The sequence below is a fragment of the Procambarus clarkii genome, chromosome 12 (assembly GCF_040958095.1).
Source record: "Procambarus clarkii isolate CNS0578487 chromosome 12, FALCON_Pclarkii_2.0, whole genome shotgun sequence".
NCBI lineage: Eukaryota > Metazoa > Arthropoda > Malacostraca > Decapoda > Cambaridae > Procambarus > Procambarus clarkii.
The window spans coordinates 15,299,371-15,320,442 of record NC_091161.1 but is presented as its reverse complement, the minus strand read 5'-3'; the positions used below and the strand labels follow the sequence as shown (position 1 = coordinate 15,320,442).

At 49.6% G+C, this 21,072-nt stretch overlaps 1 protein-coding gene across 2 annotated transcripts in view; it reads left to right on the top strand.

Moving 5' to 3' along the window:
- LOC123772933 (putative leucine-rich repeat-containing protein DDB_G0290503) overlaps positions 1–21,072 on the top strand; it is a 393,605-nt gene that overhangs the window by 259,783 nt on the left and 112,750 nt on the right. For both annotated transcript variants that reach the window (XM_069323327.1, XM_069323326.1), the window contains exon 8: positions 14,767–14,988. In XM_069323327.1, coding sequence (XP_069179428.1) covers positions 14,767–14,988 — 222 coding nt within the window. The remainder of the gene's footprint in view (positions 1–14,766; positions 14,989–21,072) is intronic.

Here is a 21,072-nt window from a genome sequence, read left to right as displayed (position 1 = left end):
CATCACACTAGTTTGCTTGTTTTCGGTTGGGGAGTTCTGTCCACTAGTTCGGTTTTTGGTAGCAATTTTAACCAGAATAGGGGTTTGTTTTGGGGCGCTTACCTTTCTGGGTGCCTGTTCCGGTCGATGGCAGACATAGAATGCTTTCAACTACACGGGGGCTTCTATAGGCCATTGCTCCCCTTGCCTCTCTGAGGGGGCCCGGTTCTGGCCGTGGTCCCCGGTAGGCCTAAGAACTCCATACACATGACTGATGCCAAAGTCTGACATTAGCATATCAGCCTGGGATAGCTCCGGGGAGCCTCCGGGACTCACCCAGAAAATGGCGTTTCATTACATTCAACGCTGGTTTTTTGTACTAGCTACAATACAGTATGTATATCTTGCCTTTATTGAGGACTCCTGTTGGCGTATGGAAGACTGTGAGGAGGGGGAAAGGAAGAGAGGTGTTACTGTTTGGAAGGGGACTCCACCTTCCATTATAACATCAAGCAGTGATGACTTCTCTGGGGTAATCTCTCTACTAAGTTTTACAGGAGTACCACTAGGACCTGCTTGCTTGTCTTACTAAGAATCTGCCTAAAGACACTTGTGTTTACCTACATTTTAACACTTGTCTGTAGTGCGACATCACATTGTCATTTAAAAGGTCAATGCAACAGCCTGCTACAGCTTTATCTGGGTGAATTTTTTCAACAAAACTTTGCAGTTCTTCCCATATTTCACACACTTTCTTAATGAGGAAGCAACATTCTCTACTCACAACTATTTTCTTAGGTTGAACCTTACCACTGACTTTCTTGGGACCCATGACATGATATATAATAAATACTTTTATGTTCAAAAAACAAAAAAGCACAAAAAAATGAAATTTTTTACAAAGAATTCAAGCGAGATCGTCACTAAGTGGGCGGCTCTGGTAAACTGAGGTGGGGTCGCCCGTGTCACCAGGAACCATGCGCTCGGTCAACCCATACGTGTATCAACAAAGTTGCAATTCGAGGCAAAGGTCGTAAGTCAAGTCGAATTTTCGGACAAAATTGGGGTCATAACTCAACAAATTTGTAAATAGGGGCATTTGTAAGTCGAGGTTCTGCTATATATATTGTGACGATAATCTCCTTCAAGAGATTGAGCCTGCTCTTCCCTCCACAAATACGTCGATACATCTATATAAAACTACTATGGAAGAAATGTCCAACAATGACAACAACACCAGCAAGGTTTGCCAGAGCGCAAAACGTATGCAGCCAGGGACACCTGCTCAGACTCAAACCGCCAAACTACCCGTCTTGCTGCCGGCTCCTCGCTGATTGGTCGCCGGTCTGGCTGCAACTGCACTCGCCCACCATACTACTTGATGTCTGGGGCCACCACGACCTCAGTCCTCAGAATATTCAGTGCTTTCACACAGTTAACACTTCTCCCTGCTAGACGTAAGCTTTGGCGTATGTGTACTAAGAGAGGTGATAGCTTAAAGCCAATATTCCCGCACCTCTCATTTACTTGTATATTGCACTTCTTATTTTGCTCACTTGTCTTAACGTAACTTTTCATTGTCATTTAATTATTCTTATTATTTTGATTGATTTTATTATACGAATTTGTTTGTCCATTTTATTCATGTTTTGTTTATTTAACGTAATTAAAATTTCATTGTTAAAATTTACTTGTGTTTTGTGTGTCTTCTCCTTACCTTACCACAGACGAAGTTCCAGATTTTCTATTTTTTTTTATACTATGTGATGAGGCCATACCCCTAGCTTTGAACAGCCGAACACCAACGCGTTACCGTCACATATTATATGGGGGCCTGTCCTAGGAGCTTCACTCAGGTACTGGTGCCAAGTGGTAATTTATGGTAAGCGTATTTAACTTTGTTAACGTAGCTTTTACTATTTTTCATATTCAATTTCATTTTTATATGGTGCGGTGTATTGTGCATTACGAGAGTAACATATAGTGAAGGTGAGACAACTTTGGATTACGTGGTGACTGTAGGCCTCAGTCATACTCTTAATTGGTCATCTCTCCCTCCGTGTTATTACTCGTGTTTACCATCTTTGTCCCTTGGATATTTCTCATTTTTGACAGATCATCATATTGGTACCCTGGTACTGTGGTCTGCCCCGGGTCAAGAGTACCCAGTTTTCTGCAATCTGACTGAAGGAGGACAAAGAGGGCCATAGTTCCTCTAGCTCGAACTTTAGTTGCTGAATTGGGACCTCAGCAGCAGTTCTCGTCAACAGTTGACACCTCGCACCCCTACACGTCAGTCAGAGATGATGATACATACAACGGTAGGGAATTGGCTTACTTTTTCAGAGCACAAAAGTTCGTTAATTCTGTAAGTATCATATTAATTTAAGTAGGAAAAACTTGCTTTATGTCCTATAGAGACTTGGCAAGGTATGCCTACATCCTTGGACTACCAATTTTACTTTTGAGGCAATTTACTGTTTCATTTGTTTTCGAAACTCTGTTTCATTTGTTAGTAGGATTTTCTTGCCCTTATCCTCTTACATGAGTACCGGGTACAAGATTTCCTGCGCCCTTGATTTAATTTAATCATTTAACATCTTTTACTTAACTTTAATTGTTAAAGATCCCACAGGATAGGTACCAGTTGCCACGTTGTCCTGTTTCTGACATTCACTATTGAATATTCGTGTACCTTTATTTGCTAATTTCACCATGTTTCGTCTCCAAGCTTTCCGTGCAAATCCAGCAGGTGAAATAGGGACTTTAAGTCGTGCCAAGAGGACTGAATTACAAACTCTTGCACATGAGTATCAACTAGAAGTTCCCTACCAAGCCAACAAAAATGACCTACACAACCTGTTGCTGGATTACTATTTAGAGCAAGGTAAGATAGACTCTGAAACTCATGAAACTTACTATATTGCAGATAAAACTGACTTGGCAACGATGAAACTCAAACTAGAGCTGGCCAAGATTGAACGTGAACAACAAGAACGAGCTGCTGCCATACGAAGGGAAGAACACGAATGAGAAATCACCCTCAGAGAACGCGAAGCTGCCTTGAGGAGAGAAGAACACGAACGTGGACTCGCCCTCCACGAACGTGAGGTCGCCTTGCTCCATGAACGTGAGAGAGTACAGCTTGAAACAAAACAACGTGAGTTGGAGATGCAACGCGAGCATGACAAGCAACAAGCGACTCTGGCTCTAGAGTGTCGTCAACGCGAAGTCGCCTTGGAAACTTCACACTTCACTCAACGCCAGCAAGCTACTGCCAATCTTCCCGTCAGTTTTAATATATCACATGCAAGTAAGTTAATGCCATCCTTTGTAGAAGCAGAAGTTGATGTGTTCTTTACCACCTTTGAAACCCTTGCTAATCAACTCAGTTGGCCTGTCGACCAATGGGCCACACTTCTCAGAGTCCATCTTACAGGTAGAGCTGCAGTCACACTCAGTACTTTGGCGTCTGAGAATGACTACCACACTCTGAAACAAGCAGTGTTGGACGCCTACCTCCTCTCTACTGAAAGTTATAGAAGGAAATTCCGTGACCACCTGAAGGCAAGTACCACTACCTTCCTCGAGTTTGCTAACACGAAACGGAGGTATTTCATGAAATGGCTGGAAGCAGCACATGTCTCTACTTTTACAGAACTCGTCAACCTGATGCTTGTTGAAGAATTCTTGAGACGTGTGCCGCCTCCTGTCCGCCTCTACTTAGCAGATAAAGAAGAAACCGACTACCTGAAGTGTGCTAAGTCGGCTGACACTTACAGCCTCATCCACCGGCTGACACCCGAACCATCCTCCAGTAAGAAGTCGTGGTACAGTTACGAGAAAGTGAGCCCCGATCAAGCTGGTTCGCAACTGTACTGCAAGTATTGTAGACTCTATGGACATACCATAGACAAGTGTGGTAAGTCTCAATACAAGGGAACCACTGAACAACAAAAACCCAAACCAACTCCTCCTAAGTCCGGTAAGCCTGTGATGAATGTTGGTGTTAATGTTAATGATCTTTCTCTTTTCAGTAACCACCTGTATACTGGAACTGTCTCTGCCAACGGTTCAAATCTGGAGGGACGTTTCAAATTGAAGATCTTGAGGGACACAGCGGCTCTTCAATCGATCATCTTGAAGTCGGCTGTGCCCAACATCGTCTACACCGGAGAAACTGTCTTCATCACTGACCTCACTGCTACCACTCCATACCCTCTCGCCAGAGTCCACCTGGATTGTCCCTACGTGAACGGAGAAGTCCAAGTCGCCGTCAGGGAAAAGCCTTTTCCCATGCCTGGAGTGCAACTTCTCCTAGGCAACGACTTGGCAGAAGACCTGCAACCGACCAACCTGATCGTCATGGACAAACCCCAGGTGTGTAACTCTGTGCCAAGTAACCCTATTCTAGAGTATGTTCCAGTAGAGGTTCAAGAGAGTGATGAAGTTTCTCCTCCGGTTCTCGTGACCACCCGTGCACAAGCCGCACGTCCACAGCCAGCTGACTCTACTGCTACCGCTGTCCCTCAAGACCCTCAGAAACTACCCCCGCATCTGACCAAGTTGGAGTTCCGTAAGTTGCAGAGGGAAGATCTTACTTTAACACCATTGTTTTTCCAGGCTGAGACTCAACCCGACAGTATTCCTGGGTTCTTCCTAGAGAACGACTTGCTCTACCGCAGATATAGACCCAGTAAACTGAAGGAGGAGGACGATTGGGCCAACATCGACCAACTTGTGATTCCTACCAGCCTGCGGCCCACTATTCTACACCTGGCCCACGGAGCACTCTCCCACTACGGCTTCAACAAGACTTACCATGGAATTCGTCAAGACTACTACTGGCCAGGTATGGTAAATAGCGTCAAACAGTACGTAAAACAGTGTCATACATGTCAGATGGCAGGCAAACTGAACATCTCCATTCCCAGAGCGCCACTGATTCCCATACAGGTGCCTGCGGAACCTTTCCACAGACTCATAATAGACTGTGTTGGTCCTTTACCTCGGACCAGTTCGGGTAACGCCTACATCCTAACCATCCTGTGTCCTACCACCAGATTTCCCATAGCAGTTCCAGTGAAGAACATCACGGCTGCTACGGTTATAAAACATCTATTGAAGATCTTCACTCAATACGGATTTCCCAGGGAGATTCAGAGCGACTGTGGTACCAACTTCACCAGTGATCTCTTCAAAAGGACACTGGAGGAGTTCAACATCAAACAGGTATTGTCCAGCCCCTATCATCCTGCTTCACAGGGTTCTCTTGAACGTAGTCATCAGACTATCAAAGCACTCTTGAAAAAGTTTTGTAGTGAAACCTCTAAGGATTGGGATAAGCAGATTGACCTTATAATGTGTATTTACAGAAGTCTCCCCAATGAGTCCCTAGGAGTATCTCCTTATGAGATGCTCTACGGCCGTAAGTGCCGTACTCCCCTTAAGGCTTTCAAAGACTCTCTCCGAGATGCCACCTTCAGTGAGCATCAGAATGTGCCCCAGTTTCTTCAAAACCTTCAACACATTCTAGAGAGAGTCCACCGTTTTGCCCATGATAATCTATTGAAAGCCCAGGAGAGAATGAAGACTCATTACGACCAGACCAGCAAAGTAAGAAAATTCAAGCCGGGAGACTTCGTCCTTGCATACTTCCCTATCCCAGGTTCACCTTTACAAAACAGATTTTCAGGACCCTACCGCGTCAAAGAGTGCAGGAATAACAACAACTACGTAATAGAGACTCCAGATAGGCGGCGGAAGACCCAGCTGTGCCACGTCAACCTCCTGAAGCAATATAATGGTACTCCTCCCACTGTCCTAATTAACTATTCCACCTTCCCAGCTTCTCCTCCCGAAAGCACTGACAAGGAGTCAGCGCTTTCTAATTCCGAAATCCTTAATGATCTTCCCAAATACTTTCAGGATAATCATAGTGCACCTCTCGTCAAGATCTTCAGAGAACATCAGGAGTTGTTCCGAGATGACCCCCAAGAGTGTAATGTTACCCAGCACGACATCCAACTGCTCCCCGACACCCGGCCGATTCGTCAACCCTTCTACCGAATCAGCCCGAGCAAGAAGGAAGTCATGCGTGCTGAGGTGCAGTACCTCTTGGATCATGGACTGGCTACACCTTGTGAGTCCCCCTGGGCCTCACCTTGTATCTTGGTGCCCAAACCCCAAGGTAAGGTGCGGTTATGTACCGACTATCGTAAACTGAACAATGTAACTGTCAAGGATGCTTACCCCTTGCCAAGGATAGATGACATCCTTGATGCCATTGGTAGTGCCCAGTACTTGTCCCAAGTGGACTTGCTTAAGGGGTACTATCAAGTGTCTAACGGAGCGAGCTAAAGAGATATCTGCCTTCATCACTCCTTTTGGACTTTTCAGATATGAACGCCTTCCTTTCGGACTATGTAATGCCCCGGCCACCTTTCAGAGAGCTGTCAACTGTGTCATCCAGGACTTGGATAACACATACGCCTACCTGGACGATATCGTCGTAGCCTCCAACACCTGGAGTGAACATCTGCTCCAGCTGCGACGTCTGTTCTCCAAGCTCCTGACAGCCGGCCTCACCATCAACCTGGGCAAGTCCACTTTCGCGAAAGGTAAAGTGCGTTATCTGGGTCATGTTATTGGGAGTGGCAGCATAGCTCCGTTAGACTCACACACTCAAGTCATCCAACAGTATCCACAGCCTACCACCAGGAAGCAGCTCCTGCGCTTCCTTGGTCTTGCCTCCTACTACCGTAGGTTTGTGAGGAATTTCAGTACAGTCGCCACACCTCTAATTCTATTAACCAGTCCCAAGCAACGGTATAATTGGACCATGCAGCAAACCGTTGCTTTCGAACAACTCAAATTCCTCCTCTGTTCTAATCCCATTCTCGCCTCTCCAGATATCACCAAGCCTTTCGTCCTTCATGTCGACGCCAGTGGTACCGGCGTTGGTGGTGTCCTGATGCAACAATGAGGCGAGGAGGTTCTACCTGTCAGCTACTACAGCTACAAACTGAAACCACACCAGAGGAACTACAGCACTATTGAAAAGGAGCTACTATCCATCGTCCTGAACCTCCAACACTTCGCTCCGTACCTACAAGGCGCCAGGTCTACCACCATCTTCTCAGACCACAACCCTCTCCGCTTCCTACATCAAGCCCAATTCACCAACCAGCGTCTTCTACGATGGGCTCTGTATTTACAAGATTTCAACCTGGAGATCCGCTATATCAAGGGTTCTGACAACACCATAGCCGATGCCCTCTCCAGAGTTTATGAAGTAGAAGCGACTCCATCCATTACTCCACCACATAACGACGTACTTCTTCCAGAACCGCAGGCTTCGGGGGAGAGTTGTGACGATAATCTCCTTCAAGAGATTGAGCCTGCTCTTCCCTCCACAAATACGTCGATACATCTATATAAAACTACTATGGAAGAAATGTCCAACAATGACAACAACACCAGCAAGGTTTGCCAGAGCGCAAAACGTATGCAGCCAGGGACACCTGCTCAGACTCAAACCGCCAAACTACCCGTCTTGCTGCCGGCTCCTCGCTGATTGGTCGCCGGTCTGGCTGCAACTGCACTCGCCCACCATACTACTTGATGTCTGGGGCCGCCACGACCTCAGTCCTCAGAATATTCAGTGCTTTCACACAGTTAACACTTCTCCCTGCTAGACGTAAGCTTTGGCGTACGTGTACTAAGAGAGGTGATAGCTTAAAGCCAATATTCCCGCACCTCTCATTTACTTGTATATTGCACTTCTTGTTATTTTGCTCACTTGTCTTAACGTAACTTTTCATTGTCATTTAATTATTCTTATTATTTTGATTGATTTTATTATACGAATTTGTTTGTCCATTTTATTCATGTTTTGTTTATTTAACGTAATTAAAATTTCATTGTTAAAATTTACTTGTGTTTTGTGTGTCTTCTCCTTACCTTACCACAGACGAAGTTCCAGATTTTCTATTTTTTTTTGTACTATGTGACGAGGCCATACCCCTAGCTTTGAACAGCCGAACACCAACACGTTACCGTCACAATATAAAGTGTGTATACAGTATAATACCACCTAAAGCAAAATGTTTTATTGCTCTTTGGTAAATACAGTGCATCCTCAATCTAACAAACCCAGCTCAAATGAATTCCCGGATGGTCTGAACAATTTGCATACTGTACATACAAATGTTCGATTAAGCGTGGATTCTTCGTTCAAGCTGCAACTGACACGAAACATTAGGAGTGGCTGTCATCAACTATGATTCACCAAAGTGTAAACAGTTGTACTGTACAGTGTTTTATTTTGCTTAACCGTTGTTTCCAGGAGGAAAGGGTTGAAGGATGATAAAATGGTGTCAGGGAAGGCAGGTGGTGTCATTGGTGAGGATTTTTGTCAGAGGGCAAGTGGTGTCAGTGGATTAAATGTTAGGGGGCTGGTGGCTGAAGTTATTTTCATGGGAGGCAGGTGGAGTTAGTGGTGTATCCAAGATGACTGGTGGTGTCAGTGGTGGAAGTTGTTGTCAGGAGAGACAGGTGATGTTAGTGGTGGAAGTTGTTGTCAGGAGAGACAGGTGTCTGTGGTGGAAGTTGTTGTCAGGGTAGGTTGGTGATGTTAGTGGTGGAAGTTGATGTTAGGGGAGGCAGGTGGTGTTAGTGGTGGAAGCTGTTTTCAGAGGAGGCAGGTGCTGTCAGTGGTGGAAGATGTTGTCAGGGAAGGCAGGTGGCATCAGTGGTGGAAGTTGTCAGGAGACATGTGGTGTCAGTGGTGGAAATTGTCAGGAAAGGCAATTGGTGAAGTGGTGTCAAGAAAGGCAGCTGGTGTTAGTGATAAATCTCTTTTCTTCATTCAAGTAGTCATTCTTGTTTGCTGCATCTATACTTCTGGTGGTTCTTACTTTGGCTTTGGTTTGATGGTCTGATCCCTAAGGTCCCTTTCGTTGTGTAAAGCTAACCGGATTCTGGTAATGGGTTGCAGTAGGTGTTGGATGCATGTCAAAGGCTTTGTTTGGGTTCAGAGTATTAGTTACCTAGTATATGAGCTATGGCAGCTACTAGAAGCCCACAAGGAAAAGGCATTAATTACATTTGATGATTGATTTCTTTTGGATCCTCTGTGGCTTGGGTGCTTCAAGGTTTAAGTATACTCGCCCATGGTATTGATCATTTGACTTGTTTGCCTCTGGGTTCACATATTCAAGCAGAAGCTTGTTTTGTTTAGTTTAACATTTTTTTTGTATAATTTTTTTGGTTTTAGATAGATCTCTGATCCCCAAGTTCACTTTGTCTGATAAGGAGATCTAGATTCTGGTTCTGGCTCATGGCAGATCTGCTCAGGTCTCAGAGGTCTGGTACACTTTCAAGAGTTGGCTTTACCAATACGTATTCTTACTGAGGGTCAGCCAGAAAAAAAAGCATTACATTACATTTAACTCTTGATTTCTGGGGGAAGCCCTGTCGGCTCCCTGGAGCTTTACCAGGCTGATATGCTAATATCAGACTTTGGCATCAGTCATGTGTATGGAGTTCTAGGGCCTACCGGGGACCACGGCCTGAACCTGGCCCCCTCAGAGAGGCAAGGGGAGCAATGGCCTATAGAAACCCCCGTGTGGTTGGAAGCATTCTATGACTGCCATCGACCGGGTCAAGCATCCAGAAAGGTAAGCATTATAAAACAAACCCCTATTCTGGTTAAAATTGCTACCTAAAGCCGAACTAGTGGATAGAACTTCCCAACAGAAAACAAGCAAACTAGTATGACGTCACACGTCACCGCGCCGCTGTCTGCGCAGCTCCCCCTTCCCCGGGAGGGGTAAGGGAGAGCCCCAGACCTCCCACGCCGGCTATCCACCCATCAGTTCTTTGGCTGATGCTATAAGCACCGGTTATGTGCTCCGGCTCCAGTAGTTGTTTTAGCACTGTACCTAGAGTGTGGTGTCTGTCTTCTAGGTGGTGCGTGAGCCAGGAGTGTGTGTCTAATACTCGGGCTGCATGCACCTAGGGTTCCCTTCCCTAGGTTAGGTAAGTACTGCCCTTGGGGCCACCGTCCACAAGTTCCTTGGGTCCTGCCCCTGCTAGGCCGTTTACTGCTTGGTTTTCGGCCGCTCTTTGTGTGCTCAGGTGTTCTGTCTCCCTTCTTCGCCTTAGGGTAAGGGGCACTTTTGCACTGGTGGGGTGCAGGGTACTGTACAGCTTGTCTTTACCAATCATGGCGGCCGGCTCTGTTCCGCTTGGGTACGCTGTCCTCTTGCGGGGTTTTCTTTTTCTTTTTGTTTATCTACCTGGTGGGGGGGGGGGGCCGGCTTCGTTCTTGCCCCTTGTGTCTCTTGTGTTCTGAGTATTTTCTGGTGGTACCCCCTGCTAGGTCCCCGTGAGTGTACACGTCCCGGGGGTTCAGCTCTTAGAAAGTTGTTTGGTAGCTTTGGGCGCCGGTTAGCAGTACCCTGCCTGGGATTACCTGAGCGCGAGTCCTCTTATAATAAACGCTCGGGACCCTGGGAAACCCCTGGGGGTGCGTGGGTCCGATGGATGTGACCCCAGAGTCCCCCCCTCGCTTCCAGCGAGTTTGAGAGTTGCTCTCACCCTTTGTCTCTGGGTGACTCTGTTTTGCCTCCGTCTGCTGCCTGTGGGGTCGGTGACACCTTCGACCCAGAGTCCTGCGAGTTTTGTTGCTTGTTGTGGCTTGGTTACCCAGTTGTGCTGACTAAGCGGGTGCGGGCAGCAGGGGCGTTGCACTTTGAGCCTTGGTGGTGGCAACGCTCTCGTGGTTTACTCCCTGGGAGCCCCAGGGCTGCCCTGTTTTGGTTCGTGTTGGGACTTAGGGGTGTTGGTTGCTTCGGTTCCTTCCACGCCCCCTTGTCTTTCCTCTGGATCCCCCTCCCTGCCTGCATCCGGTTCCTTACTATCTGTAGGATCGGGGCGGGGTTTGATGGTGTTGAGACTCGGGCAGTCTCGGGGAATTCTCTTTCCGGGGTAGTGACTGGGGCATTGAGCCTATTCCTGCAGCCGTGTTGTAAGAGTCTGCCAGTGAGCTCCCTTCCTTAGTGTTTTCGCGGCTGCCCCGGTTTTTTGGTATGGCCGGGGCTTTGGGGGGGACGGCTCGGCCCTGGGGCCTGTCGTATCGGTTCCCGGGGCTGGGGAGGGGCTGATTTGGGGGGCCCTTGGCCCCGTAGGACCCCATGGGGGGTCTTTCTCCCCCTCTAGGCGGGGCTTGTGGTTACGCGGAGTGGGGTTTTTGCTCTCCACTCGCCGTTCGTGCTGTTGGGCGTTGGCCCCTCCCCGGGCTCAGTTCCTTGGCCTTTGAGTCGGTTGGTTCCGTCCTGTGGGAGGATGCTTCCCGCCCCCCCAATTTTGGGACGGTGTCTTCGTCATGTTTCCCCGTTCTTGGGGTTCTACGTGACTTCTGGTGTCGGGTGCGCCTTTGTGTGCCTTCGGGAGCTAGTGTTGGCTTGTGTGTTCTCGAGGGTTCGGGAAGGTTTTCGCTACTTCCCGCTTTATTGGATCGTCGGTCGGCTCCTCGTCCGGGTCCCTGTTTTGGGCTACTTGTAGTCAGGTTGGGCTGCTTGTGGCCAGTGGCCCGGTTGGGATACTTGTGGCCCTGTTGGGCTACTTGTGGGCCGGTTGGGCTACTTGCGGGCCAGTTGGGCTACTTGTGGCCCGGTTGGGTACCTTTTTGGGCTCTGTCTTCGCTTTGTTGGCCGGTTTTGTTGTTCCTGCTTCCTCTTTTGGCTACTTTTCTAGTGCGGTAGTCCTGGTTGGCGCCTTCCCGCAGAGCGGGTTGTGCGGTTCGGCCAGCGTGTCATGCGCATGCGCTGTAGAGTTTTTGGTCTGGGCGGTGTGTTTCAGTGCTGGTGTTTTGCGCCCTGTTTTCTCAGGTGCTTCGCCTCTCGCTCTTCTCCCTTGCTGTGGTATGTGCTCCTTCGCTCCGGGGGTGTCCTGGTTTCCAGCTGTGGGGAGGACACCGAGGTTTTCCCTGTGTCATGGGTGTGGGCCACTTTCTTTGCCTCTACCCTGCTCTCCTGCGGATCCGGCTCTGGCATCTTCACCTGGCGGTGCTCCCAGGATCTTCTGGGCACGGTTGAGTCATGTCACGTTCGTGCCTCCGTTCGACAGGTGAGTTTCTGCGGTCTGGCGTCTTTTGGCCAGGCGCTGGATGCGGAGATGTTTATATACCTGTCTTTATTTAGGTATATTTTTGTACGACTGAGACTGATCGCACACCAGTGACTGTCTCTTTTTCAACCCTTCCAGTCCCACTTCTGTGCATGACCAACCCATGCTAGTCATTCAGGGGATCCACCTTTTTTCGTGTTATGAGGTGTGTGGGTTGTGGTGCTGGTTATGTACTCACCTGGTAGGGCTCTCCTGATTGTGCTTGCAAAGTTCGAGCTCTGGCTCTTGGGTCCTGCCTATCTGGAAGAATTTGCGGGATAGTACCAGTGGAGTGCAGTGGTGCTATAGGCACAATCGGGGAACACTGTATAACCATCAGAGGTCTGCGGTTGTTACACGACCTACTTGCGATATAAAACCGTCATATTGCCGGTACGTCCGTGGACTTCCAGGGCACACTAGCCTGTTTTCGACTCGAAGTTCCGGCCCATCCTGGTTGTGAGGGGTATGTGGGCCTGCGAGCCGCTCCAAGCAGCTGCCTGGTGGGCCACCCTCTGGCCGGTCTAGCCTAGCCTCGGGCCGGGCTTGGGGTGTAAATGAGCTTCCAGTACCCCATCCAGCAGGTATCGAGCGGGGTTCTTCGCCATCAGTCGCCTGGTATGCAGGTTTCTGGGCCTGCTGGGTTCTGTCGTGTCTCCGTTGGTCCTGTCTGGGGTCTGCCTGCTCCGTTCTCTGCCTTTGCAGAAGAGTTGCTATTTAAATGTTGCATGTTGCGGTGGTGCCTGTTGCTGCTGCTGCACGTGTGCATTGGTACCGTGTTTTGCGGTGGCGTTTCCTTGTTCCTGTGTCCGATTGAGGTGTGGCACTTTGCGGCTGTTTTGTGCCTAGGGTTTGCGTATGGGGGTTTGCTTGTTGTTTTTCGTGGTCTTCGGGTCTCTAGCTTGGCCCTCTCATGTGCGTGGGGTTTTTCTGTCCCTGCCTGATTTTCCACCCCTGGTTGTTTTCCTGTTTTTTTTTGTGTTTCAGCTCTTTCATCCTGCCTCTCCCCAGTCGTTTTCCTGGCATCTCCTTTGGTCGGTTTCCACCATTTCCTTTTCTTGTGTGTTCCATATCCTTGTGCCACTTGGGTTTCGGTGGTCGCGCCCGAGATCTTTCTGCAGCACCGCCTTTTCTTGGGCTCGGAGGGGCCTTGTCGGGGTTGCTTTGTGGTAGGTGTCCCACCTGCGTACTTCTCTTGGCGGCAGTATGGGGTATTTTGGCGGTCCTTCCTTTTCCTGTCCCTTCTTAGATGGCTACTCTAGTTAGCGTCGGCTTGGTTTTCTAGTGGGGGTTAGTGGGCCGCCGTTTGCACCGTCCTGGTCTCTGGTCAGCGTGCTCTGTCTTCTCCTCGCTTGGTAGGGCCCTTTCGGTTCCGGTTTGTTTTTTCGTCGGCTCTTTTTCCTTTTGGCATTTGCCTCTGGGGGTCGGGTCGCTAAGTTTTCTTGCTCCTTCGGTTTTAGCGTTTTGGTTGTTCGGTGGCAGCAGTCTCCATTTCTGGCGCGGGGTGGGGCTGCTGCGTTCTGGAGGGGTCCATGTTTTGTTGGTACTTGGTTGGTCGGGCCGGGGGTGTGTCATGTTTTGTGTTCAGTGGTGGCCCTCCGCTGTTGTTTGTGTGCCACGGCATCTGTGTCCGGGGCGCGTTTTGTGTTGATCTGGTTCTGTTCTTCCCGGTTCGCGGATGATGGTGTCCCGGGTTGTCAGCCGTGTTCTTGCGGCTCAGTTGCCTGTGTTCTTCACTCATGCCCGTGGCGTTCGTGGCTTCGCTGCCGTCTGAGCGACATGTCCTTGCGGTCATTCAGGGGTGGATCTTTGATGTTTGTACGGGGGCCGTACTGCTCGTTCTCGTGTTGTTCCCGGGACTTTTCGGGGCTGTGGCGCCTTGGGTTGGCGTTTTGCTGCCGGTTGTCTCGCTTCTGTGGGGAGTGCGTGGTGTCCGCCTCCCGGTTCTGTCCCTTTGACCTACCTCTGTGGGTAGTTAGCTCCGGGGAGCCAACGGGGCTCCCCCCAGAAAACCAGCGTTGAATGTAATGAAACGCCATTTTCTGGGTGAGACCCGGAGGCTTCCCGGCAACCCTCCCTCCCTCCGGTCGGCGGTTTTTGCGTGTTTTGACATCCAGCCTCAGAACTGATGGGTGGATAGCCGGCGTGGGAGGTCTGGGCTCCCCCTAGCTGTGCAGACAGCGGCGCGGTGACGCGTGATGTCATACTAGTTTGCTTGTTTTCTGTTGTGGAGTTCTATCCACTAGTTCGGCTTTAGGTAGCAATTTTAACCAGAATAGGGGTTTGTTTTGGAATGCTTACCTTTCTGGATGCTTGACCCGGTCGATGGCAGACATAGAATGCTTCCAACCACACGGGGGTTTCTATAGGCCATTGCTCCCCTTGCCTCTCTGAGGGGCCAGGTTCTGGCCGTGGTCCCCGGTAGGCCCTAGAACTCCATACACATGACTGATGCCAAAGTCTGACATTAGCATATCAGCCTGGTAAAGCTCCGGGGAGCCTCCGGGTCACACCCAGACAATGGCGTTTCATTACATTCAACGCTGGTTTTTTTCTTGGATAACTAAATTATGGTAATTCACAAATTGCATCCATAGATATGCATGTCCTTTTCAGAATCTGGTTCTTCGGCAGCAGAGCAAGCATATACAGAAAATGGAAAGGGAGTGCATAAATTATTTATCCTATATTGAAGCATTAGAGAAGGAAGTCAATTTTCTGAGGACACAGCTTCAGCAAGCAGAATCTCAAGTCCACCAAGAAAGAAGTAGTCTTCAACTATTGCTTAAAACACATGCTGAAGAGTTGGCAAAGAACAAGGAACATCATAGAAAAATTGTAAGCTCTAATTTGTTTTCTCCTGTAGTAGAATATTTTGAATTATAATTGTTTTTATCATATACAGCACTGTATCTACAGGTATCTGACTACACTTCAAGCTGGTCTATATTGGTTTAATACACCCAGCCTCCTCTCAGTCCCCTTCCCTGGTGTAGGCTCTACTGTGATCTAAAACTATGGGGCTTTATGCCTCATCTGGGTTCAGGGTTCTATTGGTCTCTCTGGCAGTGCTACATCTGGGCCTGAGGTGATGCAGTTGTGTCTAAAATCTCACTGGGGGAATGTTGTTTTTCTCTGGGGTCCTTGAGTCTTTGAATCCTTTTGGGGCATAGTTGTAGTTTGTATGTGATACTGTCTCCTTGGTTTCTCAGGCATTGGCAGAGGTTGAGTGCCATGAACTAAGGACCAAAGAGAATTTTCTACTTGGTCCTTGGTCCTTTAGGTCTTCTGTCTCTGCGCAGAGGCATTTTATTATTGTCTTTCACATTGACACCTCTGCACCTCTACTATGGGTGTGTTTCTTTATATCAGTCTGTACATTGGATTTGCATTTTCTCCACCAGTTTCCATTTTCTCATCTTTCTCCGGATGCAGATTTGCCTTCAGTCCTGCTTCAGGGTTAGATCCAAAATCTCATGAGTTTGAGTCGAAGACTTTGGTTTGGCTGAAGTTTGAGGTTTCAGACTCATCCTGACTGGGAGAAGTCCCTTGGTAGTTCCCTGAAACTATCTCGCTAAGATGACTACCTGCTACTCACTGGAGTACTCACTACTTCACAGAGTCAGTACCTGCATCAGTGGAGCTCCTGGATATTTCAAATTCCTTAGTATTGTAAGTGCATATGTGACATACTAATTTAGTGTGAATATTTAAGTTTACCTTGAAAAGCTGAATAGAAAACACCGACCTAACCTAACCGTCTTAGTATGTTAAGAGAAGCATCTTATTGCTTCTTAATTACAGTTAGTACTTAACCTATACCTATAGTGATATTACAGTTTTATAAGAATAATAAAACAAAACTAAAATATTTAAATTGTAAAGTAACTCAGGATATTGTCAAAATTTTGTATAAAATCTTTATTGTTTAATAAATCTGAAAAAGAAATTCCTAATATTAAAACTGGTGTATAACGAATCAGTATGAAGAGTTTGTACCTTTTAAGCAAAATATAACTTGGACTATACCACATATGTACTTATTAATATGCCAAATATTGACTATAAGCAATAAGTCATTATATGTACTGTCTTGTGTGAGAGCGGGTTGCAAGAACAGGTTGATGACCGTGAGTGATCCCAAGAAACATAAAGGTGTAGTGGATTTGAAAAATAGGCGAGATAAAACGAATGTAATTACCTAAGCGTAGTCACAGATTGAGCGCTACACTCCTGGTATTGCGTCTTCACAGCACTCTTTGTCATATAATGCTTTGAAATTACTGACATTTCTGTGGGGAGCCCCTACGGCTCCCTGGAGCTTATCGGGCTAATGTATGTTATGTTAGACCGGGACATTAGCTAAGGAGTTCAGACCTACCAGGGACCAGCGCCAGAACCTGGCCCCTTCAGAGAGGTTTCAGGGAGCAATGGCCCTGGAAAACCCCATATGGTTGGGGGTTTTCCCTATCTGCCATCGACCAGGGTTAGGCACCCAGAAAGGTAGGCGTAACAAAACAAACCCCACATGGTAAGAAACTACAACAAAAACCGAACAGAGGTAGAAAACTCCCTACAATCCCAAGGAAACAAGCAAACATCACACTTTACTGCCGCGCCGATCGTCCGCGCAGCCCTCCCCACCCCGGGAGGGGGAGGGGGGAGCCCCGGACCTACCGCGCCGGCTGCCAAGCTTCAGTTCGTTCGCTAATGTCAACCGGGATTGACGCTTCTCTGGCCTCAGTTTCCTAGGCGGTGTTTGCCTTGTGTGGCGTTCACTGCCGTGTGTTGTGGTGTGCGGTGGCCAGGAGTACTTCATCAGTGCCGGGGCTGCATGTGCTTAGTGGCTGACTTCCCTAAGCGCCCTGTGAGTACTGCCCTTGCGTAACAGGGTTATCTTCCCTGGGGCGTTCGGGAACCATTCCCGTAGAGGTTCTTGCTGCTCGGCATTTGCCTCGCCCTTGGGGCCAGCTGGGGCTTGGGGCCCTTGTTTGGCCCTGGGTAGGGATTGGTATTGTGCTGGTTAGGGCGTCAAGGTGTTGCGCAGCCTGCCACCTATGCGGCGGCCGGTTTCTGTTGCCTCTGGAGACGGTGTACTTTTGCGGGGTTTTTCTTTTGTTTTTCATTTTCTTGCCTGGTGGGGGTCTGCCTAAGGTGGTTATAGTTCCACTGGTAGTGTTTGGCGGCCCTCTGCTAGGCCCCCGTGCTTGTACACGTCTCAGGGGTTTTCAGTGCTATAATCTACCCTCTTGTTATGTTTGGGTTTCTTAACCGGTTAGCAACACCTTGCCCGGGCTTCCCGTAGTTGTTACCCTACGGGCCCTGGACACCCCTGTCTGGGCTCGGGGGACCATTGAATGTGTCTTCCGGGTTCCAACCCGTCTTGAACGGGATCGTTGGTTGCTGTTCCCTTGTCTCCGGGTGACAGTCGCCATTTTTACCTCCGTCATGCTGCCTGTTGGGTCACTGACACCTTGACCCGGAGTCTTGCGAGTGATTCTCTGCTTGTTCTCCAGTACTCTCCTGATGTTATTACTGTTCAGAGTACAGGCGGCATCCATGTTGCAAGCTAGGTTAGGTTGCTGCAACTTGCTAGGTTGGTTTCCCACTCGAATGCCCCGTGGCCGCCCCGTTTGGTTAGGTGCTGCTCGCCCCTTTCTCTCCATGTTCCCGGCTCCGGACCGTCTGCGGGTTTCGGGGTCGGGGCGGGGTTCAGTTGCGGCAGTGACTCGGGCGGTTTTCGGGGGATGCCCCGTTCGGGTTGGGGACGGAGGTTTGAGCCTGTGCCTCCTGCCAAGGCTTCTGGGTCTTACCAGCGGCCCTTTCTTGTTGCCTTTCCCATGGGCTCTTGCTTTTCTTTACGGGCGGAGGGCTTGGAGGACGGCTCTGCCCCGGGGCCTCTGTTGTTGGTTCCCGGGGCTGTGGGGGTTGCCTGCTAGCAGTTCTGGGGCGGTTTTGCCCCTTCAGGGGTTTTTCTGCTGTTGGGCATCGTTTTTCGCCCTTCCAGTCTGCTAGCTTCCCACATTTGCTGGCGTGTTTTTGTGTATTAAGCGTCAGTCACAGCCCCTGCTGGCGGCCATTTTCGTCTGCCGGTTTCCCGGCGTGGCCACCAGGGCGGCGTTGCGGTTTGTTTACATGCGTCTGGGTGTGCGAGCGAGCGTCTCTGGTGAGTTTTCAAAAAATTTGCAGGGTTTTTGTTCTCCTGTTGTCGTTTCTTTGTTTTTTCTGGTGTTTTCTTGCCGTTGCCTGTTCCTCTGGGAACGTTTGGGTGTTGATTTTGGGTCTGAGCCTCTGGGTTTAGGCTCAGTGTCCCTGGCTGCTATGCTTGCTCCCACACCTTGCCCCTCGGTTTTCGGTCTGTTGGGACCGTTTTCCCAGGGCGTTCTGCTGGGGTCTGTGCTTTGCCTTTTAGTGGTGTTCTCCGCCGGCAAATGTGGTGGTTTGGGCTCCCCCTGGTTCGATTCTGGGTTCCTTTGGGTTCCTTTGTTTCGTTCTGGAGGTTTCTTCCTCTTGGGCCCCCTTTTGTGGGTTCAGGGGACTTTGTTTCCTCGTGTGACCCGGTTCTGCCTTTTGGGGTTCCGGGGTCTTCCTGGCTTGCAGACTGAGCTTTTTGGGTCTTGGCACGTGTTGTGGTCGTGCTGGGACTTTGTGGTTTTGCTGTCGAGGTGGGCCTTTTGATGCAGTTTTGTGCCTTCTTTGCCTGGCCGGCGTAGTGCTCTTTGCCACTAGTCGGCGGCTTGTGCTTTTACAATATATGTCCTCACCTAGTTGTGCTTGTGGGGGTTGAGCTCTGGCTCCTTGGTCCTGCCTCTCAACCGTCCATCAACAGGTGTATCGGTTCCTGTGCCTCTTGGCTCTGTCATGTCTACATGTGACATTGTATGGGGGTCAGCCTCGTTACTTGTGTGAGGAGTCGCCACATTACTTCTTAGTGCTTTCCCGTTCCCATTCTGACACACAAAAAAAAAAAAAAAAAAAAAAACTTTAATTCTATCTGTGGCTCTTTTGGGTACTCAGTTTCCACCTGTGTCCCCTAGTGCGTGTGCCCCTTGTGTTACATAGCCTGTCCTTCTCAACCCTGTCGATTCCCTTGGGTATCTTGTATGTGGTGATCAGGTCTCCCCTCACTTCCTCTTCCAGCGAAGTGTGGTTTCATTCCCGTAGTCTCTCCTCATGACTTCGGTAGTGTACTTTTTCTTTCTGAAGGGGTTCTGTTCCCTTCTCTGTTGACTGGGCGCTGGGGGAGCAGCTTGCTCTGTTGCCTCTCGCTTAGTCCCGCTGTTGGTGGGCGCTTTGGGTTGTCTTCCGGCCTCTGCTGGTGTTGGAGGACGGCTTCTCCCCCTTGGGGGGGGTTCAGAGCTGGCGGGGTGGGCTTCTTCCCTGCGCTTCGTCATTTCCTCTTCGTGGGTGCGTGGGGCGTGGTCGATCCGCCCCATCCTTCTGGGCTTCCCGTCTGCTCTTTGCAGTCATGAGCTTTTCCCGTTTGCTCTTTGCAGTCATGAGCTTTTCCAGTTTGCAGTTCTTCCGGACTACTTCCGTCTGCGCCCTGGATCCTCTGCCCTGCTCGGAGGACTGTTGTCTCCTGTTCGGATTCTGTTAGGGCCGGGTGCATGGATGGTGGACCTGGACCTCCAGGTCACTTCTTGGCACGTTCCTCTCCAGTTTTTCTGGGGCTAGCACGGTTGGTAATTACCTATGTGTACTTACCTAAGTGTAGTTACAGGATGAGAGCTACTCTCGTGGTGTCCCGTCTTCCCAGCACTCTTTGTCATATTATACTTTGATTATAATTGTCATATTGTCATTTAATGATTGTCATATGTCATAATATGTCTTAATATGATTGTCATACAATGCTTTGGTGGTGGGGCTTCAGGTTTGCTGTTTTTATTGCATTCCCTATTTTGTGAAGGGCACTTTGTATACTCTTTGCATCTTTACCGGATCTTAGTGCCCTGTCTGCGTCTGAGATTCGGTGTCTGGCCTACCTCGACGACTGGCTGGAGTGGGCTCCCAGTCAGTCCGCTTGTCTGCTCGCCAGGGGATGGTTCTTTCCAGATCGCTGGGTTTGGTTTCCTGGTGATCTGGAGGTTTTACCTTCTGTTTCCGTCCCGGGTTCGGACCTGGGCCTTGTTTCAGGCTCTTGGGCCCCTCATTGTCTTCCCTCCAGAAGTGTTACTGTGGCTGTGGTCCCGCCTTTGGCTGTTCAGGAGGGGGTCCCGGGTTGCTCAGCGGTTGCTTGGGCGGTTGTGCGGGAGTTTGCACTTCGGCGTGCTTGTCTGCCCGCGGAGTCGGGTTTGGCTCCGGCGTCGGTTGGTTCCTACGGAGACTCCACTTCCGCCTCTTGCATTCCTTGGGTTCCTCTGGGGATCTGGTGTTGGTGCTGCGTCACCAGCTTCCTCTTTGGGGTTTTCGGGGTTCCGTGCCTTGGCAGCTCCCCGAGCCTTCGCTCGATGTGTTCACGGACGGGTCGTCTCTCGGCTGGGGCTTTGTGACCAGTGCTCACCAGGTCGGCCGAGGTTGATGGAGTCTGTCCGTCGGGCTCACAGCCCGGTTCAGGTGTTCATGGCTGTCTGGTTTGCGCTTCGGAGGGTTTGGGTCACTAGGTACTCTACCATTCAGCTCTGTTTGGACTGTTCTCTGGTGGTTCTTGCCGGAACCACAGGGGGTTTGGTTAACCGTGTGGTTCGTGTCCGGGGTGTGTCCTGCGTCCTGGTGGACAGCTGTCTCGGTTCATTCCTCTTCGTGGGTTGGCCAGTCGTCGCCTTTTCGTTTTGTTGGCTCTGTTGGGCTTATGGACTCCTGGCCATGGATGTCTTCGGGTCGGCGTGGTCTAGGCGTCGCCTGTTTTGTGGCGCCCTTCCCACCTGCGAGGACTTCACGGTGGAGGCTTTCGGCAGGCCTGGTCGAGGGGGGGGGTAC